This window comes from Podarcis erhardii (genome assembly GCF_964252035.2).
Source record: "Podarcis erhardii genome assembly, chromosome: 6".
In the NCBI taxonomy this organism is placed as follows: domain Eukaryota; kingdom Metazoa; phylum Chordata; class Lepidosauria; order Squamata; family Lacertidae; genus Podarcis; species Podarcis erhardii.
In genome coordinates this window covers 47,915,469-47,936,620 of record NC_138510.1, presented here as the reverse complement: position 1 = coordinate 47,936,620, position 21,152 = coordinate 47,915,469, and the positions used below count along the sequence as shown (strand labels likewise).

Here is a 21,152-nt window from a genome sequence, read left to right as displayed (position 1 = left end):
GTGGTGCTATCTTGTTTCACCCTTCTGTGTAGGAAAACAAGGCAGGGTGTTGAGAGGCACAGAAAGATAGTGAGAGCCAATTTCAAGTCTATATTTTTTGACCTGAAGAAGAAATCTTCACCTTATTGGTTTGTCATATGCAGGTGATTCTAATCTAGGAAACACACTGCATGCATTAACTCAGAGAAACAGTTGTGTGGCTTTGAACAAATAGCACAACCTTACTGGAAATGAGTTATAAATTATTGTTATTTTTTAAGTAGAAGTTCCTTCCAGAACTTCTAGATGCTCTCTTAAATGTTAAATGTTGTGAACCTTGTGAGGTTACTATCTTGTGAGATTTCTGGGGCACCAGACGGATGCAGACTTTGATTCAGTAGTTTCAAAATGCATCTGTACTTTGCCACAGAATGGGGAAGAACCAAATATGAAGGGATGAAAATATGAACATTGTGCAGGCATTATTCCCTCTTCCTTTCTGGTTGGAAATGACTTTGGTTATCTTCAAAGGAACAAACTTAGAGCAGACATTTCTCAAACGTCATTACAAAACCACTGAATGCTAGATGAGTAAATGTAATACAAGACATAGACTTTCATAAGGCATGGACCTTCATAATGGAAAATAGTGTCTGAACCTAATCTTCAAAATATTTTTATTTTCAGTATATCCATTCAGCTGACATAATACACAGAGTGAGTATTATTTTTAGTGTAAACTATTCAATGAAAGCAGCATTCTGGGAAGTTGTAGCATTAGATCTTTGTATATCAAAGCAGCAGTAAAATTAAGCTAAAAGTTCAATAAAATTGCAATAAATATTTTAGTTAATGCTGGGAGAGAGTGAGACTAGACAGATTCTGTTCAGGCATAGTTCACTTTACCATGGGGTTGGCTCTGGCCATCACTTTTCTTAACATGTGCCTGCAGAGTACAGAACTGTAATTTGACTTGTTTCATTTGTTTGTTTGATTGTTTGATTGATTGATTGGTTGGTTGGTTGGTTGGTTGGTTTTTCAGGGGTGGGATTAATTCTTGTTTATATACATATGGCTGATGCATGCTGTTGAAAATCTCAGTGAAGTGTGGATTATGGTAGGATTGTATTACAGTTAACATCTGAAGATTATTTTTGAAAGTTGAGGAATACATTAGATGTTGCCAGTGCTAAATTTCATGGTTGGGACAGCTTTTTTATCATTGCAATGTTGTGACACCAGTATCTCTCTTTTTCTTTCTTTTAGGATTTAAAACCTAGTAACCTAGCTGTGAATGAGGACTGTGAGCTGAAGGTAAGGTGGGGTTAGTGTACAAATAGCTTGTGGGCAGCCTAGCAATCATTTGTTTAATAGGTCAGGACCTGAATATCTTAACAGGAAAATGTAGGCACTAATATAAGCAAGTCTGTTGACCCCTGGACAAATATTTTAGAATTTATGAGTACACTGTTGGCTCAAAAGGTATTTAATAAAAGTTCCACTTTAGTTATTCCATGGTTGTGTATTTGTGGTACTCTTGAACTGCTCTTGTTTGAAATTGGGCACAGTCACATAAGAGCTGTAAATCCTTGACAAATTTAGTCTTACAAATGTATGTTTCACCAAACCTATTTCTGGAAGTGTTCAACAACATTTCTTTTCATCCATTTTTTTCATCTTCTGCAATTGTAGCTAATCAGATCAAAAGTCCAGTTTGTCCTTTAAAAATAAATAAATGTACCAGTGCATTACTATCTTCCCTGTTCTGCAGATTCTGGATTTTGGATTGGCACGACACACAGATGATGAGATGACGGGGTATGTAGCTACTAGGTGGTACAGAGCTCCTGAGATCATGCTGAACTGGATGCATTACAATCAAACAGGTACGGTGTCTCATTAATCAAACCATCAGAGATTTGTATAATAAAACTGTATCATATAATTCTGTGGCACAATGGAATTGCCTCACTGTTGTAATATAAGAGATCTAATTTTTCAAGCATAATTTGACATCTATATCATTAACGGAATCAGGTCTACATCTGAAATTGTCAAATTCATATTTATTAAGAGTACAAATACATGCTTTTTCTTGCTGTCATACTATAGCTAAGCATTTTAGGATTAGGTTAACCATTACAATTGGTTTTATTTAAATCTTTTGGAATACTGGAACAGAGATCTGGCTAGAGGAGTCTGGCTTCTAAATTCATTCTGCTTTTTCCTCAGTTGATATTTGGTCTGTTGGATGTATTATGGCTGAACTGTTGACTGGAAGAACGCTATTCCCTGGTACAGACCGTATCCTTTAAAAACATCTAAAAATTAACTGAAACATTCATTTTCACACACAGCAACATGTAACCCAAGGAAGACTTAGGAACCAGCTCTGCACTTTGGTGTTGGAATTCTTTCTATGCAGTTGAATGCATTTTGAGAACTACTGCTGCATTCTCCAAGAATGCTTTTTGCAGGTGGTTGAAATGCATTATTTCACTTTCTCTGTCTTTGCTTGTTCTTCTCTTTAAAAGCTTTGAAAGTGGCCTTCCACCTTGAAGGGAAAATGTAATTACTTTTTTCAGCATCTCAGAGATCTGTTTTCCAGTTCCAGTAATTCAGATATCCTGTCAAACTACTTCAATTTTGATACTAAAGTTCTATGAGAAGACAGGTTCCCTCATAATGTTTAGCAGCCCCAAGTCAGTGACTTGGCTTCTAAAAGGGAAGAATATATAATCTACAGGTAGATCTGTTAATCTGTTCTTATGTAACTTGTAAATATGACACAAAATAAAGGATTCTGTGTTGGCCCATAAGAAAAATTCCAAAATCCATATTATGGCAATACTTTTATTAAGCCAACCAAAATAGTGGACAAGCAATCGAGTTCTCAAATCAAGACTTGGGAAGAGAATGCATGGCTGGTAGTAACACCATGGCTGTGTATTTTGGAAGAGTCTAAAGGCAAAATGTTGGAAGAGGTAGTAGGTTGTCACATGGAACTCTTAAATGCTGTGTTGCTGTTTCGTTGTACCAAGGTTTACTTGAAAGGAAGAAACAATAGCAAATTTCCTACCTTTGGAACTACAAAAACCAGCTGTTACTCAGGTCTGTCTCCATCCTTACATGAAGCACACAGGTTTATGTTTTGTGTGGCTTGGATAGATGGAAAAGCAGAATAAAGAGGAAGTGCTATAGCTCTGGGTTGGAGCATCTGCTTCTTACCTTCCTAAAGAGAAAGGCAGTCTTATTAACAAAAGTGTACTTTTTTTTACCTTGCACCCCACCTATACTTAACTTTTACCCACCTGAACTTTCTACCTCTGATAATATAAATACTATCTACTTTCTCTTCATTCTTCTCTACCTGTCCAGGTCACACAAAAAGTAAACCTGTATGGCATTTCACCTAAAGATAGAAGCAAACCAGGGTACCAGTTGGTTTTTTGTATATAAATTTTGTTTTAAAAAGTAAAGATGGGAAATCAGGCATTATCAGCCCATCTTTATACCTTGGTGCAACCTGATACCTGCATAGCGCTTACAGAGCCTCATTTGAATGTCTGCTGCTTCCTCCCGCATTATGCCACAGGACTCTTTATCAAGTGCAGACTCATGGCTTTACGACTAGCTAAATATTCTGTCCCCAGCCCCCCATTTTATCCACACAACAGCCTTAGGCTGAGCAACAGGGACTGGCCCAAGGTCATCCAGTGAGCTTCATGACTGAGTGGGGACTTGAATCTTGGTCTCCAGGTCCTACTCAAAGCTTAAGCCTCTTTAACATACTGGCACACTCTATAATATAAAAAAGCATTCTGTGCATAATTCAGATGATGTATTTGGTCAATCTGAAGTCTAAATCATTGGCAGGATCCGTGCAACCCTTTTATCAGTTATTAATGGAGAGATTTTGAAAGATAAGAATATCTTGATATTCTGTCTAGTTGCACTGTGTCCACCAAAATATGTTCTCTGGGAATGAAACATTTAAAAGTTTCCAGGGTATCTGTCTAAAAGTAATAAATAAATGGATTGAATCCTAGGGAAATAAAATATATTTTTGCATTTAGTTTTCCGACTATTAAATATTTCATGAAGGGGAGTGTGTGATGTTGATCTTTGTGGAAAAAGCTAACACATTTATTTTAGGTTTTAGGCTAATATTAGAAGGTGTGAAGATGGTCAAAGTCATTTATTTTATGGTTGTTTTTTACCAAACTTTCCCAGAATAGAGGAGGCAAATGTGAAAACTATATGATACATTTATAGCCTACATGTTGGATTTTTTCCTTGTTTTTGTTGTGTTATCCCTTTGCTTTCACTTCTTCCTGTTCACTTCTCCTTTTCTAAGACCCTTACAGCTGTCTTTCTCCTTCTCCTTTTCTGTCTGAGGTATGTAGAAAAAAAAAGTTTCTTGCCTAAAGAGCAAAATAGACATGTTTTAACTATGTTGGGTGCAATTTTCATTTTTACAATATAAATATTTGTACTCTTTTCTCTATTACATGTACATACTCCTCTTTTTGAATGGTCCTAAATGAAGTTGTGTTTGCCTTCCACAAATCTTCACTCCATATGTGGCAGTTATTTAAGGCTAGGGTGGGGAGTGATAACCATTTCTGTCAGCTTCTTAATGGGAATAATGGATATGCATTCAAGGAATAATAACACATTGGCTTACATTATAGGAATTCTGTGAGTACACATAGCATGCAAATTGGTTTAACCAGTGGCAGGAATTTGTAAAGCAAGCTTTTATTGCTCAGCTCTTGGAAATCTGATCTGCAGAAGATAGTGGGTTTGGGGGCTCCATTAGTGGGAGTTGTCAGTTTAAACATTGATGATCAGCAGCTACAGGTAAGGGAATGATTAAATGCCCAAGCTGTAATGGGTTAATATGCTGCATGTGCAGACTTAACTTTCATAGCTAAATTCTGTGTTTTGAAAATTGCTAGAGGTTTGAGCATAACCAAAGTTGTATCTGGTAGTACTGAGTAAAATCTAATATAGTTATTGTTGAACAGAGTTCATATTTCTTCTACCCTGACCCATATTAGGGTGCTCTCCATATTTTGAAATTGTGAATAGGGAATCGGGGGCTGGGCCTGTGTCTTCAAGTAATGTACCTTTATTTACCTATTTGAGACAAGTTCTTTATTAAAAATAATAAAATCTTACTAACTGAATTACTACAATGATCTGGAATGACTAATTGAACTGTGATGTAGAATTTGTTATAAACATATTCTAAGTCAGGAAGATTTCTCAGAAAGCAGCCATATCAGAATAACGTGTTCTGGGTACTCTTGTTCTTGAATGCCCACTTGGACCTGGCATCTGGATTTTGCTTTAAACTTGGCTTTTTGCTGTGTTCACTGTTGGTTGTGTTAGCAAACTTTTCCCTTTTCTGTATGGTCAGTATTGGGACTTGTCAGTTCTTGAAATTCATTCTTTTCTGAGATCTGCATGCTTTTCTTTGCTTATGGCTTTCTATGCACTCTGTTTACTTTTGCTTTGAGTTTACTAACAACTCTTTTTTTACTTAAGTAGCAGTTCACAAATTATATTGTTGATATATAGATGCAACAATCTTGTAATATTTTAATTGATTCATTGTGTTGGTTAGCTGCTTCCAACTGACTTCTGCTTCTTGCCATGGGAAAGGCTTTGTAGTGAAGTACAGTGGTGCCCCGCAAGACGAACGCCTTGCAAGACGGAAAACCCGCTAGACGAAAGGGTTTTCCGTTTTGGAGGCGCTTCGCAAAACGAATTTCCCTATGGGCTTGCTTCGCAAGATGATAATGTCTTTCAAGTTCGTGCGGGGTTTTTTCCCTCCCCCGCCCCCTTTTCCTAAGCCCTAAGCCGCTTGTCAGCTGATCCGCTGATAAGCCGCTTATCAGCTGATCCGCTAAAAGCCGCTAAACCGCTAATAGCGCTAATCCGCTAAGCTGTCAATGGGCTTGCTTCGCAAGACGAAAAAACCGCTATACGAAGAGCCTCACGGAACGGATTAATTTCGTCTTGCGAGGCACCACTGTAATTAATGTTTGTCCGTGTAGGCAGCAGACACAGTCTTTAAAAAAATAAATAGCACTGACAGCAGATATATCTTTCATTACATTCAGATATCACTTAACTTTCAAATACTTCAAACAACCAGAAAATGGTTGACTTACCATTATTTAAATGGCACATGGATTCATAGTTTTGGTTGTACTATATAGTGTTCCCTTGTTTTAATTTACCCGCCTAGCCAGCCAGATCAGCCGAATCAACCCTGGCGATCAATGGGGTGACAGATGTCGCAGCCAGATCGCCCTCACATCCATTTTAATTTACAATCTTGTGTGTTAACTTGTTCTGGCTGAAGGCTGAAGCAAATAGATGAAAACAGGCATCTTCTTTCAAAGATGAGCCTACATTGTGCAGGTTTTGGTTGGAGGCCTCAATTCAAATCCAGCCCAGAATTCACAAAGTAGCTTTTGGGAAGTTACTGCTAGAAAGTAACTTGCTTTAAGGCTTAGTATAACTAAGGTGGGAATTATTTTGCAAATTGAATTTATATCCTGCCATTCCTTAGGACAGCCTTGATGCAGTTTCAAATTCAGGAGATTAGATTTTAATCTTCAGGGGCTGGAAAGTTCTCACTCTCCAATAGCTATGGGATTTCCTATGCAGTCAATAACTTTTTCTCACTCTCTCCACCATTGGGAGCATTGCTCATGAGCCCCAAGCCTGCTTTCCGATCTTAAGGATAGCAGTTCCAGGTGGGGTGTAACTTCTAGGGCCCCTAAGGAGTTTGTGACTTTTCCAATCAGTTCCCTGCTTTGTTACACTGGCTGTTGTCCGCAAAACTCCCTGAGAGGACAGTGGAGAGAAGCAAGTGTGACTCATTAAAATATATATAACTGCCCATTAAATACTATGATAAAATGTCCAGATGGGTTTTGCTGACATGGGGTCTCCAATTGTAATAAAAGTCATTGATTTCACAAAAAGGATTAGGACTGAGTGTAAATAGTGTTGACCGCCAACTTCTACAAAGTAGAAGGGTTGACAGCACCTGAAGTAGCCAGCATCCTAGAAAGCATTTACCAACCTTTCCCAACCTGGTGCCCTCCAGATGTTTTGGATTAAATTTCCCACCATCTTCTGACCATTGGCTGGGCAGGCTGGAGTTGATAGGAGTTGGGAGTCCACTAGGTTGAGGTAAATTGGTTTTGTGCACTATTAAAATTCGCCTCAAAGTTGCTACTTTACTCAAGCTTTAAAAGTTAAGTGACAGCAATTTCTACTTACAGGTAGATAGCCGTGTTGGTCTGCCGTAGTCAAAACAAAACAACAACAAAAATTCCTTCCAACAGCATCTTACAGACCAACTAAGTTAGTTATTGGTATCTGAAGAAGTGTGCATGCACACGAAAGCTCATACCAATAACTAACTTAGTTGGTCTCTAAGGTGCTACTGGAAGGAATTTTTAATTTAATTTAATTTAATTTGTTTCGAGCAATTTCTGCTTTCACTATCACCAGTGCATGCTAGTCTTTTACCAACTGCTTCTGCCACTAAATCTTAACTGTTACTAATGACTGGGAGTATAGGTCTAACCTAAAATAATCACAGAGAGCATCTGTGTTTATACCTGTTAATCACCATTGTATTCTGATTGCAAAATGTGCATGTTTGCCACTATTGGATAGTAGCTTGGAATGGTGGACAAGCCTTAGTAGAGCAATTAGAATATAGAGCATAGAGCAGAGCAGAGCAAAAAAAGCACCTTAGAACCTCAGTGAAGCTGTCTTCAGTTTGTTCCTTTGGGCAGAAGCTTGGGTATATTTTCTCTTGTAAGGGTAGAAAGATTTAGACTGTAAAGTTACAGTTCTAAAGATTCTAGGTGCACTCATTCTATTTTGAATTAGGAATTGCCTCATCCCTTCCATGAACAGGAAAATTGCAACTTGTGAAAGAGGAACCACGTTGGGTAAATTCAGCCTTGCAACAATTGATCACTCACATAAGCAGTTGTCTCCATATGTTAGCTGCTTGAAGAAACAAATGTGGCTAAATGTGTCCACATTTCTTGAACAGATTTGGGTATAGGATTTTCATCAGGTGGATATTTAAATGGTATGTGTCTTCTACATTAGATGTGTGCTAATATTACTTATTATTATTTATTATTATTTTGATTGAGACATTTGGTTTTCTTTTTTCCCCTTTAGTTTTATTCGGCTGCTGCTGTGATTTTTTTTCTCCCATTTTATTTGTCCCAGCATTTTCCTTTATGGTCCATCGTTAGATATTGATCAGTTGAAGCTCATTTTGAGACTCGTTGGAACACCAGGGCCTGAGCTTTTGAAGAAAATATCTTCAGAGTCTGTGAGTTTAAAGCTTGACTGTAATGCCTTGCCTTTTTGGATTTTGTGTTTTCCCTTTTGCTTTGCTTGCTTGTAGACTGCATCTATCTCCTTCCTGGTTAGTTTTGTCTTAAGCTTGTTTCCTTAGACACATCTTATTTTCCTTGGACACATCTTGAAGCCTCCCCTCTCTGCCTCTGTACTAGTCTTCATGTCCCATCTTACCTTCTTCTATTTTCTGTCTGTAGGCTATACTAAGCTTAGCTGAACACTGTGTACTTCATTGCACACTCTTGTTAAACGCCATTAGGCACATGCTGCTACCAATATCCCATATATATCACATCTCCTAATGGATAGTGCTTTCTTTAAGTTGGATTTTGGGACTTGCATTGAGTGCTCTTCCACAAGCTGTTTCAAGAAGGGGGAAATGTTTAGAAACAAGTATGAGCATGAATCATGTTAAAAGCCACACGGTAAATTCCTGTTGTCACTAGTGCAAACAGCTTGTTGTTGGATCATAACATTGACCTCAGTCCTAAAAGTGCTCAGTCATAAAGGTGATATCCATGGAAGTAATGATATAGCTGGGGTTTCTCCTCCATAAGTAGGATTGTTCTGCATTCATGGGATGATAGCTAATCTACATTCTACACTTCAACATAGGGAGCAGCTGGGTGTTGCAGCTTACCAGGATAGGAATGAAAGTTGGGTAGGCGCCCCTGTGCGAGTGCAAGTTTGGCTTCACCAGTGTGCCTCTGCAATCCTGTTACCACTGCTACCTGGTCCTCCCCTATCCCTGCAGCGTCCTAGTAAGAAGCAGCAATGCCACTGTCAGTAGGGTAGCACTGTTGCCTGCTCTCATCACACTGGTCACTGCTACTTACGCATGGATGATTTTGCCGTATAAAATATTTTGATTAGAAACTCATTTAAAATAGATCTACAAGCACCCTAATTTAGATTAGGCTTACTGAAGAGATTGAAACGTGTTCAGAAATAAGAGGGGAAATGAGCTGAAAGGAACCCACAGATTCAACATATCCATATTTGTTTACTAAATACATGTTTGCCGGTTTAGCCATAAAGCAGTGGTGGAGAGCCAGGGTGGTGTAGTGGTTAAGAGCGGTGGACTTGTAATCTGGTGAACCGGGTTCACTTCCCCACTCCTCCAGGTGCAGCTGCTGGGTGACCTTGGGCTAGTCACACTTCTCTGAAGTCTCTCAGCCTCACTCACCTCAGAGTGTTTGTTGTGGGGAAGGAAGGGAAAGGAGATTGTTAGCCGCTTTGAGACTCCTTAAGGGGAGTGAAAGGCAGGATATCAAGTCCAAACTCCTCCTCCTCTTCTTCTTTTATCACTAAATGGAATGTGAGGAGGATGGGCCTATGAAACCTGTACCCCTACCCAGCCTTACCCCCTTAAGGTCTGCTGCTTGAAGAATTGATACTGGAACAGGGAGATGGGGAATTACAGCAGCAGTTTTCAAATAGGTAGGGCAGGGAATGGGGTTGTTCCCACCAATCACACCACCCTTCTTCATAGGCTAACCAACAAGCAGGTATTTAACAAACACAGCTGTTGAGCCCCCAGTAGTTTTCTGGAATTAGGCTGATGGAACTTGAAAAATACTTAAAAGTTATAAAAATAAAAAGGATTCTTCCTTCTGTGAAGTGCTGTGAATAGATGAAATAGATAAGAAAGACAATGATGCTTATAGTCCTACTTTTTCACCTTTTGTACATCTTGGTTTTTGCTTCAGGAGGACCGAGTAATCAGCAGTTGGGTCATACTGCAAGAATTTAATGGAACATTTTTTTCTGGGTTAAGGAAATAACTGGCTCCTGAGAACAAGCATATACTGACAGATGGATTTTTATTGTTTCTATAGTGCCATCTGTGCATATTGCATTTTACAAAGAACATGTTTGATAGGACCCAACCCCAAAGCATGTGTTCTTAGAAGAACAAAGCATGTATTCCTACCTGTGCTGTATATCCATTGAAGAGAGTACTGAAAAGTCTAGCCCATCCCTTTATAGCCTTCTAAATGAGGGTCTGCTTTGGAGTAATGGGATTTTAAATGGCTGCATCTGCTCATAACTTTCTGCTTTGCAGTATCAGTAGCTACATGTGTTCACAGCCAACTTGGCCCAGATCTTATCCAGAAAACAATGCTGAGTGAAAAATTCAGAATTAGATGACAATGCATACTGCAATACAGCAGCTTGTCACCTTAAGCATCTTCATACAGTTGTTTGAGATGAAGTAGCAGATGAAGAGTCTTCTTAGGCTCATACCAGATGGAACACCCTTGCTATGATACATGGATCAGATGCAGTCTTGACTGGATGTGTGTTAAGTAGCAAAAAGTATGTAAACTGTTTTGATGAAATGTAAGAATGATTGCCAGGAGGTAAGTAAAGTTATAAAATGGCAGCAGTGAAAAGCAGGGCATTTGAAGTTAGAGAGTGATTTTAACTCCCTCTGTGTGCCCCAAACTTGAGCTGTGTATCTCTTTAGAGCAGGGAGGATAAGCGTTTTTGTTCATATACTTGCTGTGTATGAGCCCTTTTGTTGACTGGGTGGGGGATAGAGAAGAGCCATGCTGCTCTTGTGTGTTTGCAGGTATTAGAGGGGTAATAAGAGATGGTGCCATTGTAGTTGAAGCAGATTGGTCTCCTGCTTACCCCACCCATCTTACTTGCAGGTTGGGGGTTGTAACCATAAGATATCAGATCTGAATAGAATGTAAATCAAACTGTGCCTTGACAAACACATAGCCTTTGCCTTCCTTTCCTGTTGCGGAAGTTGGTAATATTCAGGCTAACACATTGTCAGTTTTCTCAGGACCGCTTTCCATTGGTTGTCTAATTTAAGGGAGATAACAGAATCACTAAAACTTCCAGTCTGTAGTAATCTCCATATATGCATACCCTTTTTACTCATCTGAAACATATAAAGGCCTGAAAGTAGGCCCATTGTCCAGCCAGTTTGGAGCCTGTGGTTTAATTAAAAATCCTACAGTGGAGGAAGAACTGTGGAGGCTATATTATGAAACTGATTCCACCCTCCCAACTTGGCATGAATTCCAATAAATAAGAAGTTTTTTGCTTTTGTAGACAAAGTAGCAATGTCAAATAGTATCAAATAGCAATATTATCTAAATGGGGAAATTAAATAGATTTTTAAAGTTGTGAAAACTTTTTAGGCTAGAAAATTATTTCAGTAAAAGGACTTCATTTGGTTCTGCATATAATTAAAGGATAGCTAGACAACATACTTGAAAAAAACCCTTGTCCTCTTTCCTCCCCATATATCATGTGCAGTTGAACAAAATTAAATGCTGTATAAAGAAATGTGCTACATGAAGCTTAACCTGACTACTATGCACTACAATTGACTGTAGAGATGTTTATTTTGCCATAGTTGCCATTAAATTGGCTTTCTCTATGTCACTGACACCTAACATTTTTGTGCAATGCGAGCTGCATTCTAACATTGCATATTTCTCTATTAGCATTCATATGGACGAGTGTCTCAGATACTGCATCCTCAGTGTATTAGCTTGTGCAGCAAAAGAGTGAAATCTAAGCTTTGTAAAGCCAGATAGAATAAAATAGTATATCTTTAGCAGCCATCAATTGGCTCACTTCCTTGTTCAAGGTGACTTCTGTTTCTAAAAGGGGCCAGCACCCAGTTTAAGGCTGCCAATTGATTATTACAAACAGTGAGCAAGCATCTGGCTTTACCGAAAGATTATTAACTGTTTTCTGATTTTACTTTCTGGTCCGCTTTCCTGTAATACAAAGATGGTGTGACACACAGAGTGGTAATTGCCTGTAGTGTGCAGACTAGATGCCTTTTGCGTAATTGTCTTGATTGTATGTTCACACTGATGCTGAAATATTAACAAAGCCCTTGACTAGGCACCTAAGATATTAACCAGCTTCAGCAGATAATGCGTCTGACGGGGACACCCCCTGCATATCTCATTAACAGGATGCCCAGCCATGAGGTGAGATGTGGCAGGGTGTGCATAGTGGTCTGCAGTTCAAAACATTTCTTTATTCATGGATCTTTAGCCCATCTTCCAGGGCATAGCCCTACTAACGCTGCTCACAAAATTGAAACAGCATAGAACACTTAAATACATTATCACAACTCTGTCCCCCAGTCTAAAACCAACAGTGTTTAAAAACCCCAGCACACTGCACTTAAACAGAAGATAGACCTGAACAGATCAGAATCTACTTTAAGGCAAATATAATTGGGTCACATGAATTCATAGAGGTGGAGCTACTACAACAGAAGTCTGTCTCTGCCAGAGGACTAGAGATTAAGGCTCTTAAGGCCCAGGTAGGCCCATATGGGTGCAGGCAGTCCATCAGAGAACCTGCTGCCAAACACTTTAGGTCTTTAAAGGCTAAAACCATCACTTTACATTGAGCCTTGAAGCAAGCTGGCAACCAGTAAAACTGGTATTGTGTAAGGTGTTCAAAACACCTAGCCCCCACAAGCATTCTAGCAGCTGAGTTTCCAGAGCACATTAAAAAGGTAAAGGTAAAAGACTCCTGTCAGTTAAGTCCAGTCACAGATGACTCTGGGGTTGCGGTGCTCATCTTGCTTTACAGGCCGCGGGAGCCGGCGTTTGTCTGCAGACAGTTTTTAGGGGTCATGTGGCCAGCATGACTAAGCCGCTTCTGGCACAACCAGAGCAGCACACAGAAACACCTTTACCTTCCCAACAGAGCGGTACCTATTGATCTACTTGCACTTTTTTGGCGTGCTTTCGAACTGCTAGGTTGACAGGAGCTGGGACCGAGCAACGGGAGCTCACCCCATCACGGGGATTCGAACCGCTGACCTTCTGATAGGCAAGCCCAAGAGGCTCAGCGTCTCTCTATCCAGAGCACATTATGATAGTCTAATGTGGAGGTTGTCAGAACATCAATAAGTGAGGCAAGGTATGTTTCTCTGCATAGAGCCACAACTGGTGAACTTTCCTAAGCTGCTAGAAGGCTTCCCTTTATAGTAACTAGGATTTTTTAAAATGTTCTACTGCACAGCTGTAGGCAGCATAATTAGCTTATACTTTGGGTCTTTTAATAGCAAGTAATGAAAATCCACAAAAGAGAACCAAATTTGCTGAAACTTTCTAATTAAGTAGTCAACAGATTGTAACTATCCAGTTCAAATGGGACTCTTCTAGTTAGTTGCAAAAATAACATTTGTATTTGGTTAGTGCTCAACTACATAAAGACACCTGGATGCCACTGCTGACCTCCAGGAACTTGTCCTCACTTGCTGCAACCTTCAGTACATAACAGGCAATGTTCTTCCAGCCATACAACTCATAGTGCCCTAGTTCCAACGCTTGTTAATTGTATCTCTGTCGCTGTGGTCAGTCTGGATGAGAAGGGGATGAGGATAAGATAGATGCTGACTAAGCTCAAGCAGGAAAAAGTAGGCACTCGCAGGAGCTTATAATGATTAGGAGGCACAACCTTAACAAAACGTTTTTCTTTTTCTCCAGGCAAGAAACTACATACAGTCTTTGTCTTACATGCCGAAGATGAATTTTGAAAATGTATTTATTGGTGCCAACCCCTTGGGTAAGACTTATCAGCAGTTCCATAACGGTGGAGAATCCAACATGCAAACATTGAGATGTTTAATGTCTCTCGAGACAGACTGATGTTTTAAAATAGTGCTCTTTGTCCAGGAGGTGAAATAACTATTTAAAATATTTATGGACTGCCTTTCTCAACAAAGTCAATGTGAGGCTCAAGCCCACAACCCTGAGATTAAGAGTCTCCTGCTCTACTGACTGAGCTATCCCAGCTCATTAAGTTCAACTCTGCATCTTAGTGAAAACTTGCTTTATTTGTAAATTTTGGTTCAAGAGATACAACCAAGTGTTTGTTTGTTAAATACTACTTGTAGCTTCCTATCTGAAGAGGAATCCAAAGCTGTCCACTCAGATTTGTTTTCTTGCAGGTGCTATTTGCAAAGCAGGTATTGATTGCATACCGCTTGGGGTATATTTTAAAGTAATACTCCCAAGTACAGCTTGAACCATAAATTACTCTCCATTGTGAAATTGTAATATTCCTTGGACTGCTGGGACTGAATCCTTATCTACTATAGTTGGGATGGGGAACTTTTGGCCTTCTTGATGTTGTTGGACTCCTGACTTCCATTAGTCCCATCCATTATGGCCAATGGTCAGGGATGATGGGAGTGGTAGTCTAGCAACATCTGAAGGGCCACAGGTTCCCTGCCATACAGCTTTAGGTAAGACTGTTGTACAATAATTCTCTCTCCTCCTCATCCCTTGATCCCTGAAGCTGTAGACTTGCTGGAGAAGATGTTGGTGCTGGACACAGACAAACGAATCACTGCTGCTGAAGCATTGGCTCATGCCTATTTTACGCAGTATCATGACCCAGATGATGAGCCAGTGGCAGATCCCTATGATCAATCCTTCGAAAGCAGAGAACTTGATATTGAAGAATGGAAAAGTAAGTTTTCTGGGAGACTGATTTGGTAAGACAGGTCTTGATGGGTGACATTCACAAATACTATTATTGTATGCTCATATAGTGAAAGCAAAACTTGACAGGAGGTGATAAAATATAATGCAACTCAGTATTACTTTGAATAGAGGAGGCAGGGGGTGGTGGGAGAAATAACTCAGTTCTGGTGGTATATTGTAAAAATAAATAAAAAATACAGTCCTTTGAATTGGATGTCAAATTAGGCCTGAACCTAATTGGTGGGGGTTCACAAAACCCTTCTTATTTCCATGTGCTGTTCATTATCAATAGTGCTTTCTACAACTTGCAACATATTTGCCTTTAAAACTGAAGAAGTGGCACTTCTGTCAGATTGAATGATTCTGTAGGGAATAATGTAGGCAGCATAACATGCAGTTAATCAGGACTGGATACATGATGTCACAATCAAACTGGAGCGAGGGGAGCCCTTGCTCTGTGGGGGGGGGGAGGTGGAACACACCCAATGTTTCTCACATCCTGCCCAACCGTTGCCAAAATGGAGGTGTGCAGTTCATGAGGGGTGAAGTCTGTAACACGATGTTCTCCTCAGTTTCTGCATAGTGTTACATGAAACTGCTGCTCACAAAAGCAGTAAGTTTATGTGTACTGAATTTGCTTATTGGCCCAATCCACCTCATTGCCGATTCTAAATATCTATAATTGGGGATTCTTCTTCATTAGGATTTGAGGAAAAACAGTCATCAGCATTCTGTACTTCAAATCCCCACAATAGTTTGTAGACTTGACAGAACTGGGTTAGCAGCTGCCATGTGTTCTGTCACCTTGCTCCAACAAAGTGATGACCAAACTTTGTCCTCCAGCTGTTTTGGGACTACAACTCCCATCATCCCTAGCTAACAGGACCAGTGGTCAGGAATGATGGGAATTGTAGTCCCAAAAAAACTGGAGGGCCAAGTTTGGCCATCACTGCGGTCCAGCAAGTAGATTCAGAATCCAGTGTGCAAATCTGGAAACAGCTAGTACCTACCGTATTTTTTGCTCTATAAGACTCACTTTTCCCCTCCTAAAAAGCAAGGGGAAATGTGTGTGCGTCTTATGGAGCGAATGCAGGCTGCGCAGCTATCCCAGAAGCCAGAACAGCAAGAGGGATTGCTGCTTTCACTGCGCAGCGATCCCTCTTGCTGTTCTGGCTTCTGAGATTCAGAATATTTTTTTTCTTGTTTTCCTCCTCCAAAAACTAGGTGCGTCTTGTGGTCTGGTGCGTCTTACAGAGCGAAAAATATGGTAATTTTAGTTCAACAATCTTCGTTGACTTTGAGGATTGAACAAAAAAATTCCTTCCAGTAGCACCTTAAAGACCAACTAAGTCAGTTCTTGGTATGAGCTTTCGTGTGCATGCACACTTCTTCAGATGGTATCTGAAGAAGTGTGCATGCACACGAAAGCTCATACCAAGAACTGACTTAGTTGGTCTTTAAGGTGCTACTGGAAGGAATTTTTTTGTTTTGACTATGGCAGACCAACACGGCTACCTATCTGTTTGAGGATTGAATTAACCAGGAGTGATTCATTATCTTGTAGGGAAGGAACTGTTACCCACCGGCTGCACTAAAGTCAATGTGTCTTTCTCTTTTTCTCCACCAGGCCTAACCTATGATGAAGTAGTTAGCTTTGTGCCACCACCGCTTGATCAAGAGGAGATGGAGTCTTGAGAATCTATTTCTCTCTCTTTGTCCCATATCACTGTGAGGGGAAGGCCTTTTTCATAGGGATTCTCCACATATCATTCAAGTGCCTCTTGCCGTGAAGATTCTCCTTGGTGGAAGGGTTTTGTGTGTAATTCTCGTGTGTGTGTGTGTGTGTGTGTGTGTTGAATGGGGGTGGGTGGGAGAGTATTTATACAGTAACTGTATAAATAATGCTGCATGTTCTCTTGTATTTTTGTATACAGCCTGGGACATGCTTCTGAAGACCTGTTTGTTTGCTCTTTAGCCTTTACAGTTGGTAACCAGCTTTCATCGCTTATATGGCAAGGCAGATATTATGCAGGGAAGCTGAGATTTCAAATTCTCAGTAGCAATTCTTGCCATTAAATGGCTTTCCTATCAAGAAAAGACTTAAGATGATGGAAGCTGAACTTTTACTTGAACTGTGCCCTCTTCTTTCTAAGATAAGAGAAAGAGGGTGAGGGATGTCTTTCCATTCCATGCCATGCAGCTGCTTTACACCCATAGCCTCTTCCCAGTATTCTGTTCAGCAGGAAGGATGGGCCCATGAATGACTGGCTACCTGTTGGGAATATTTGTCTGAACCAGTGTAAAAAAAAAAAAAAGTGTGTGCCTTAAATGACTGAGGAGAAATTGGAATCGGGGTTTGTGTTCTCTTAACAGTGGGATTCTGAGCTTGCTGCTTCCTGGGGTGTTGTGGGCCACAGAATGCCCATGTATTACTGGCTGCTTTGGCCAGGATACAAATCCACCAAAAATAGGGTGCACCCCTCATTTTTGGTATCCTCTCTCTTCCCTGCCCAACTCTGAGATGCCCAGCAGTAGCTCTGTCATGCTGCCTGTTCATTTTGTATATTTTCTTAAGACAGAGTGTTTTGCATGTTGTAGCTGTGTGTGCATGTAGGCTTCTTTGTGTTATCTGGAGGAGGCACTGGGTTGGTAATCAGCTAATAAATTACTGTATTCACTACCATGGTCAGAGCCATATACAATTGCAGAATCCATCTATTCTTGTTCAACTCATGGGTTGACATTTTGGGCACTTTTTGAATGAAAAGGGGCAAGCGAACATGCACCTTTCTTGGATCTTCCTTTTGTGGCTTTAAAAATGAGTTCATTTGTCAGTTTGTGTGTGCCTGAACACAAGATTCAGTTCACTGTATTCATATATGATAGAAATCAAGTAATGATGAGATTGCCCTATTTAGGGACTAAGTGGGGGGCATCACTTCAAGTATTTTGTGTCCATCAGGTGTTCTGGGTATCTAAGGTCCTATTTTTAAAGTATTTTCTGAAATTTATATAATGCAGGTATCATGCATGGATTGTACGTCTGTCTCTGAAAGAGTGAAGCTTTGCAGTATTTTTGTTTTTCCTAATGGATCTGGGATTTTAATGTATTTATCCCTTTTGTACAGAGAAGCCGCCAAAAAAGAAAAAGAAAAAAGATGGCATGTGGATAATAAAGCCATCAGTTCCTTCCTTTCTAGTGATCTCCCTTCAGGTCATACCCTCTGTAGAGAGACTTGGGGTCCAGAGAGCAGTGCTGCTTCATGCTTCTGGTTTGGAGGCCATCTTAAGACCAAACAAAGTCAACTCCCTCTGCTGGACCTGCAGTCTGGGTATTCAGATGGAAATGTAGATATATTCTGTAAAACATAACAGGAAGATTATTTTTATCAGTCGTTTTATGTGTAGATGCTACCGTGTGACTTTCATGCAGAAATGCTATAAAAAAGAATTTAAAAACTTATAGGTATTTGTGTGAGTGGGAATATCTCAGAAGTTGAGAGTCTTATGTGGGAGCCCCTGTGGAGAGCACTCCCTGTCATTTAGTGTGGTGCTGTTCTACTGCCTCAACTCTGGACAGAAAGTACACACATTAAAAGATAATTTCTGCAAATTTGTATGTATCCAGGAACTTTGCTCTAACTGGTTATGCCATATAGGATTATCACACAATGCCACTGGTTTAAAATAAACCTATTTTTCAAACTTAATGGACTGGCGGTGGTGGTTGCAAATTAATGTGTGTCTGTAATTAAGGTGACTTATTCATTGAGACAATGGATATATTGCAGTAATGTCTTACAGTTAATAATAGCACTATGTGTAAAAAGCAAGGGAAAAAAATCTTAACTGGCCACTGTGTGTTAGGTGGTGGTTGTGTTGCCTTTTTAAATGCCCCCCAACCCAATTACTCTCTTGAATAAAATAATCAAACTAAGCCTGTTCAGATTTGTAAACAGATACCAAAGACCAATTACTCATCATTACATTTCAATGTTACGACTGGACTCTTGAAAGTACAGACTGTAAGGGATGGTTTTTAAGGTACCCCTGGTTTGTATCCATTTGAGTTGGTCAACTCTGAAAATGAGCTTCATAAACAAGTCTGAAGAAGCTGGAATTACATCTTCCATGGCCACACTGCAAGAAGCTGTGCTTGTAAAGTTATAAGTCATTCTTAATCCTTCACATTTTACTGACATGCATTCGTTGTGCTGGAACAGATACAGTGGTGCCTCGCAAGACGAAAAGAATCCGTTCCGTGAGTCTCTTCGTCAGCGGTTTTTTCGTCTTGCAAAGCAAGCCCATTGACGGCTTAGTGGATTAGCGCTATTAGCGGCTTTTAGCGGCTTAGCGGCTTAGAAAAAGGGGGGGAAAGGAAAAATACCCGCAGGAACTCGCAAGACATTTTCGTCTTGCGAAGCAAGCCCATAGGAAATTTGTTTTGCGAAGCACCTCCAAAACGGAAAACTCTTTCGTCTAGCGAGTTTTCTGTCTTGCGAGGCATTCGTCTTGCGGGGCACCACTGTATATTTTAAATAATAAAAAGGTGGCATATCCGATTGGTGTGAAGTAGGTAGTGGAAAGAACAGATCAGAGGAAATAACATCTAGCTGCACTTTCTTGTAAACCTGGCTGAAATGTAAACTGGTGTCTGTAAAATATTCAGTTAGACCAGGACAAAAGAGTGTGTTTCCTTTTGGGATAAGATGGTGGGAATCCCTTAGCTATAGAGCTATTATTAAGCTGGAGTTGTCAGTAAGGTGGTTATCTTTACCTTTTGTATAATTGTTTCTACACACTATTCTCCATCCAGGCAAGCAAGAGCATTCAGCATTCAGGGATAAATTATAGCCAGGTAAAAACACTCAAGGAGGATGCAAAATAGGGCTGATGGGTATGGTGACATAGAGTCCCTAAGGTCAGGTAGGGATGCCCTGAGGACCACATTTAGACCCAGGCTTCAGGTTCACAACCTCTGTAAGTAGTCTTTAAGCCAATTCTTTACATTAATCTCCAGAAATCTAATTGGCTATTTGCATTCCAGAATGTTGAGGATTCCTTCTAATGGTTCGTCATCCTGGAAAAAAAGTGAAAAGTAGGATGCCGCAGGGTTCAGTCCTGGGCCAATAGTTGTTTTTATAAACAACTTGGCTGAAGGAATTGAGGGGATGTTCCTCAGATTTGCAGATCCCACCAAACTGGGAGGGGTAGTTAAGGCTGCAGAAGACAGAACTGACATTCAATATGACCTTAACAGATTGGAGAACTGGCCCTAAACTAACAATGAATTTCAAAATAAATACAATTAGGGTGCCACAATAATTGAATTTATGTGTGTGTGTTTTAAATGAAAACATAATAACACAAATAGACTGATTTCAGCAAAGATTCAGAGCCAAATGTTTGTGTCGATGTAATAATTTATTTGTTGGATTTGTTTGACAATCCCAAAAAACACTGGCTTATAGTACTGCAGTGCTAAATAAGCATCCCAATAGTGCAAGGATGCCTGCTTGCACAAAGTGACTCACCCCCCTCTCCAAATCATCCTCCCCAGTCACCCCGTAAATCTGTTATGGGGGTACCCCCAATATTACAGAGCAGATTTGGGAAGCAGGCAGTGGGACTTGAAGAGGGAAATCCTGTTCCACAAGCAGAAATCCTTGCACTAAAGAGATGCTTCCATACTGCTGTAATGGAGACAAGCCTGAGTGAAGTGCGACTACTGAACACCTAAATCTACACAATACATTGAAAGTCAATTGGAAATGTGGCTGTAATTGTGATCACCTTTTAAAATTATCCTTCAGAGCATTTACAAAGACCTCAAATATGCATACAAAAAGACAATTTGTAAAAGAGAGCCATATGTAATATGGCTAGGTCTTCAAAGTACTCCTACATTGTCTAACAGAGCCCAGACAGATTTGCCCATCTGCTGTGGCATAATTTGTAGATAAACATAAAGGGACCCCTGACCGTTAGGTCCAGTCGTGGACGACTCTGGGGTTGCAGCGCTCATCTTGCTTTACTGGCCGAGGGAGCTTCTGGCTCATGTGGCCAGCATGACTAAGCCACTTCTGGCGAACCAGAGCAGCGCACGGAAACGCAGTTTACCTTCCCACCGGAGCAGTACCTATTTATCTACTTGCACTTTGACGTGCTTTCGAACTGCTAGGTTGGCAGGAGCAGGGACCGAGCAACGGGAGCTCACCTTCTGATCGGCAAGCCCTAGGCTCTGTGGTTTAGACCACAGCACCACCCGCTTCC

At 40.2% G+C, this 21,152-nt stretch overlaps 1 protein-coding gene and 1 long non-coding RNA gene across 3 annotated transcripts in view; both read left to right on the top strand.

Annotated features, from left to right (window-relative positions):
* MAPK14 (mitogen-activated protein kinase 14) overlaps nucleotides 1-18,589 on the top strand; it is a 32,131-nt gene extending 13,542 nt beyond the window's left edge. Inside the window, exons 5-12 of one of the 2 annotated variants that reach the window (XM_081866529.1) lie at nucleotides 667-696; nucleotides 1,246-1,293; nucleotides 1,751-1,865; nucleotides 2,212-2,283; nucleotides 12,280-12,359; nucleotides 13,878-13,956; nucleotides 14,692-14,865; nucleotides 16,507-18,589. In XM_081866529.1, coding sequence (XP_081722655.1) covers nucleotides 667-696; nucleotides 1,246-1,293; nucleotides 1,751-1,865; nucleotides 2,212-2,283; nucleotides 12,280-12,359; nucleotides 13,878-13,956; nucleotides 14,692-14,865; nucleotides 16,507-16,574 — 666 coding nt within the window. In that variant the 3' untranslated portion in view covers nucleotides 16,575-18,589. Of the gene's footprint in view, nucleotides 1-666; nucleotides 697-1,245; nucleotides 1,294-1,750; nucleotides 1,866-2,211; nucleotides 2,284-8,285; nucleotides 8,366-12,279; nucleotides 12,360-13,877; nucleotides 13,957-14,691; nucleotides 14,866-16,506 lie in introns of both variants that reach the window. The other variant, XM_081866528.1, reaches the window with a different exon arrangement.
* Nucleotides 2,300-7,748, top strand: LOC309344272. Its single transcript, XR_014157658.1, has 3 exons — nucleotides 2,300-5,654; nucleotides 6,014-6,210; nucleotides 6,356-7,748. It is a non-coding gene; the product is annotated as an uncharacterized lncRNA (long non-coding RNA).
* Nucleotides 18,590-21,152: the final 2,563 nt, after the last annotated feature.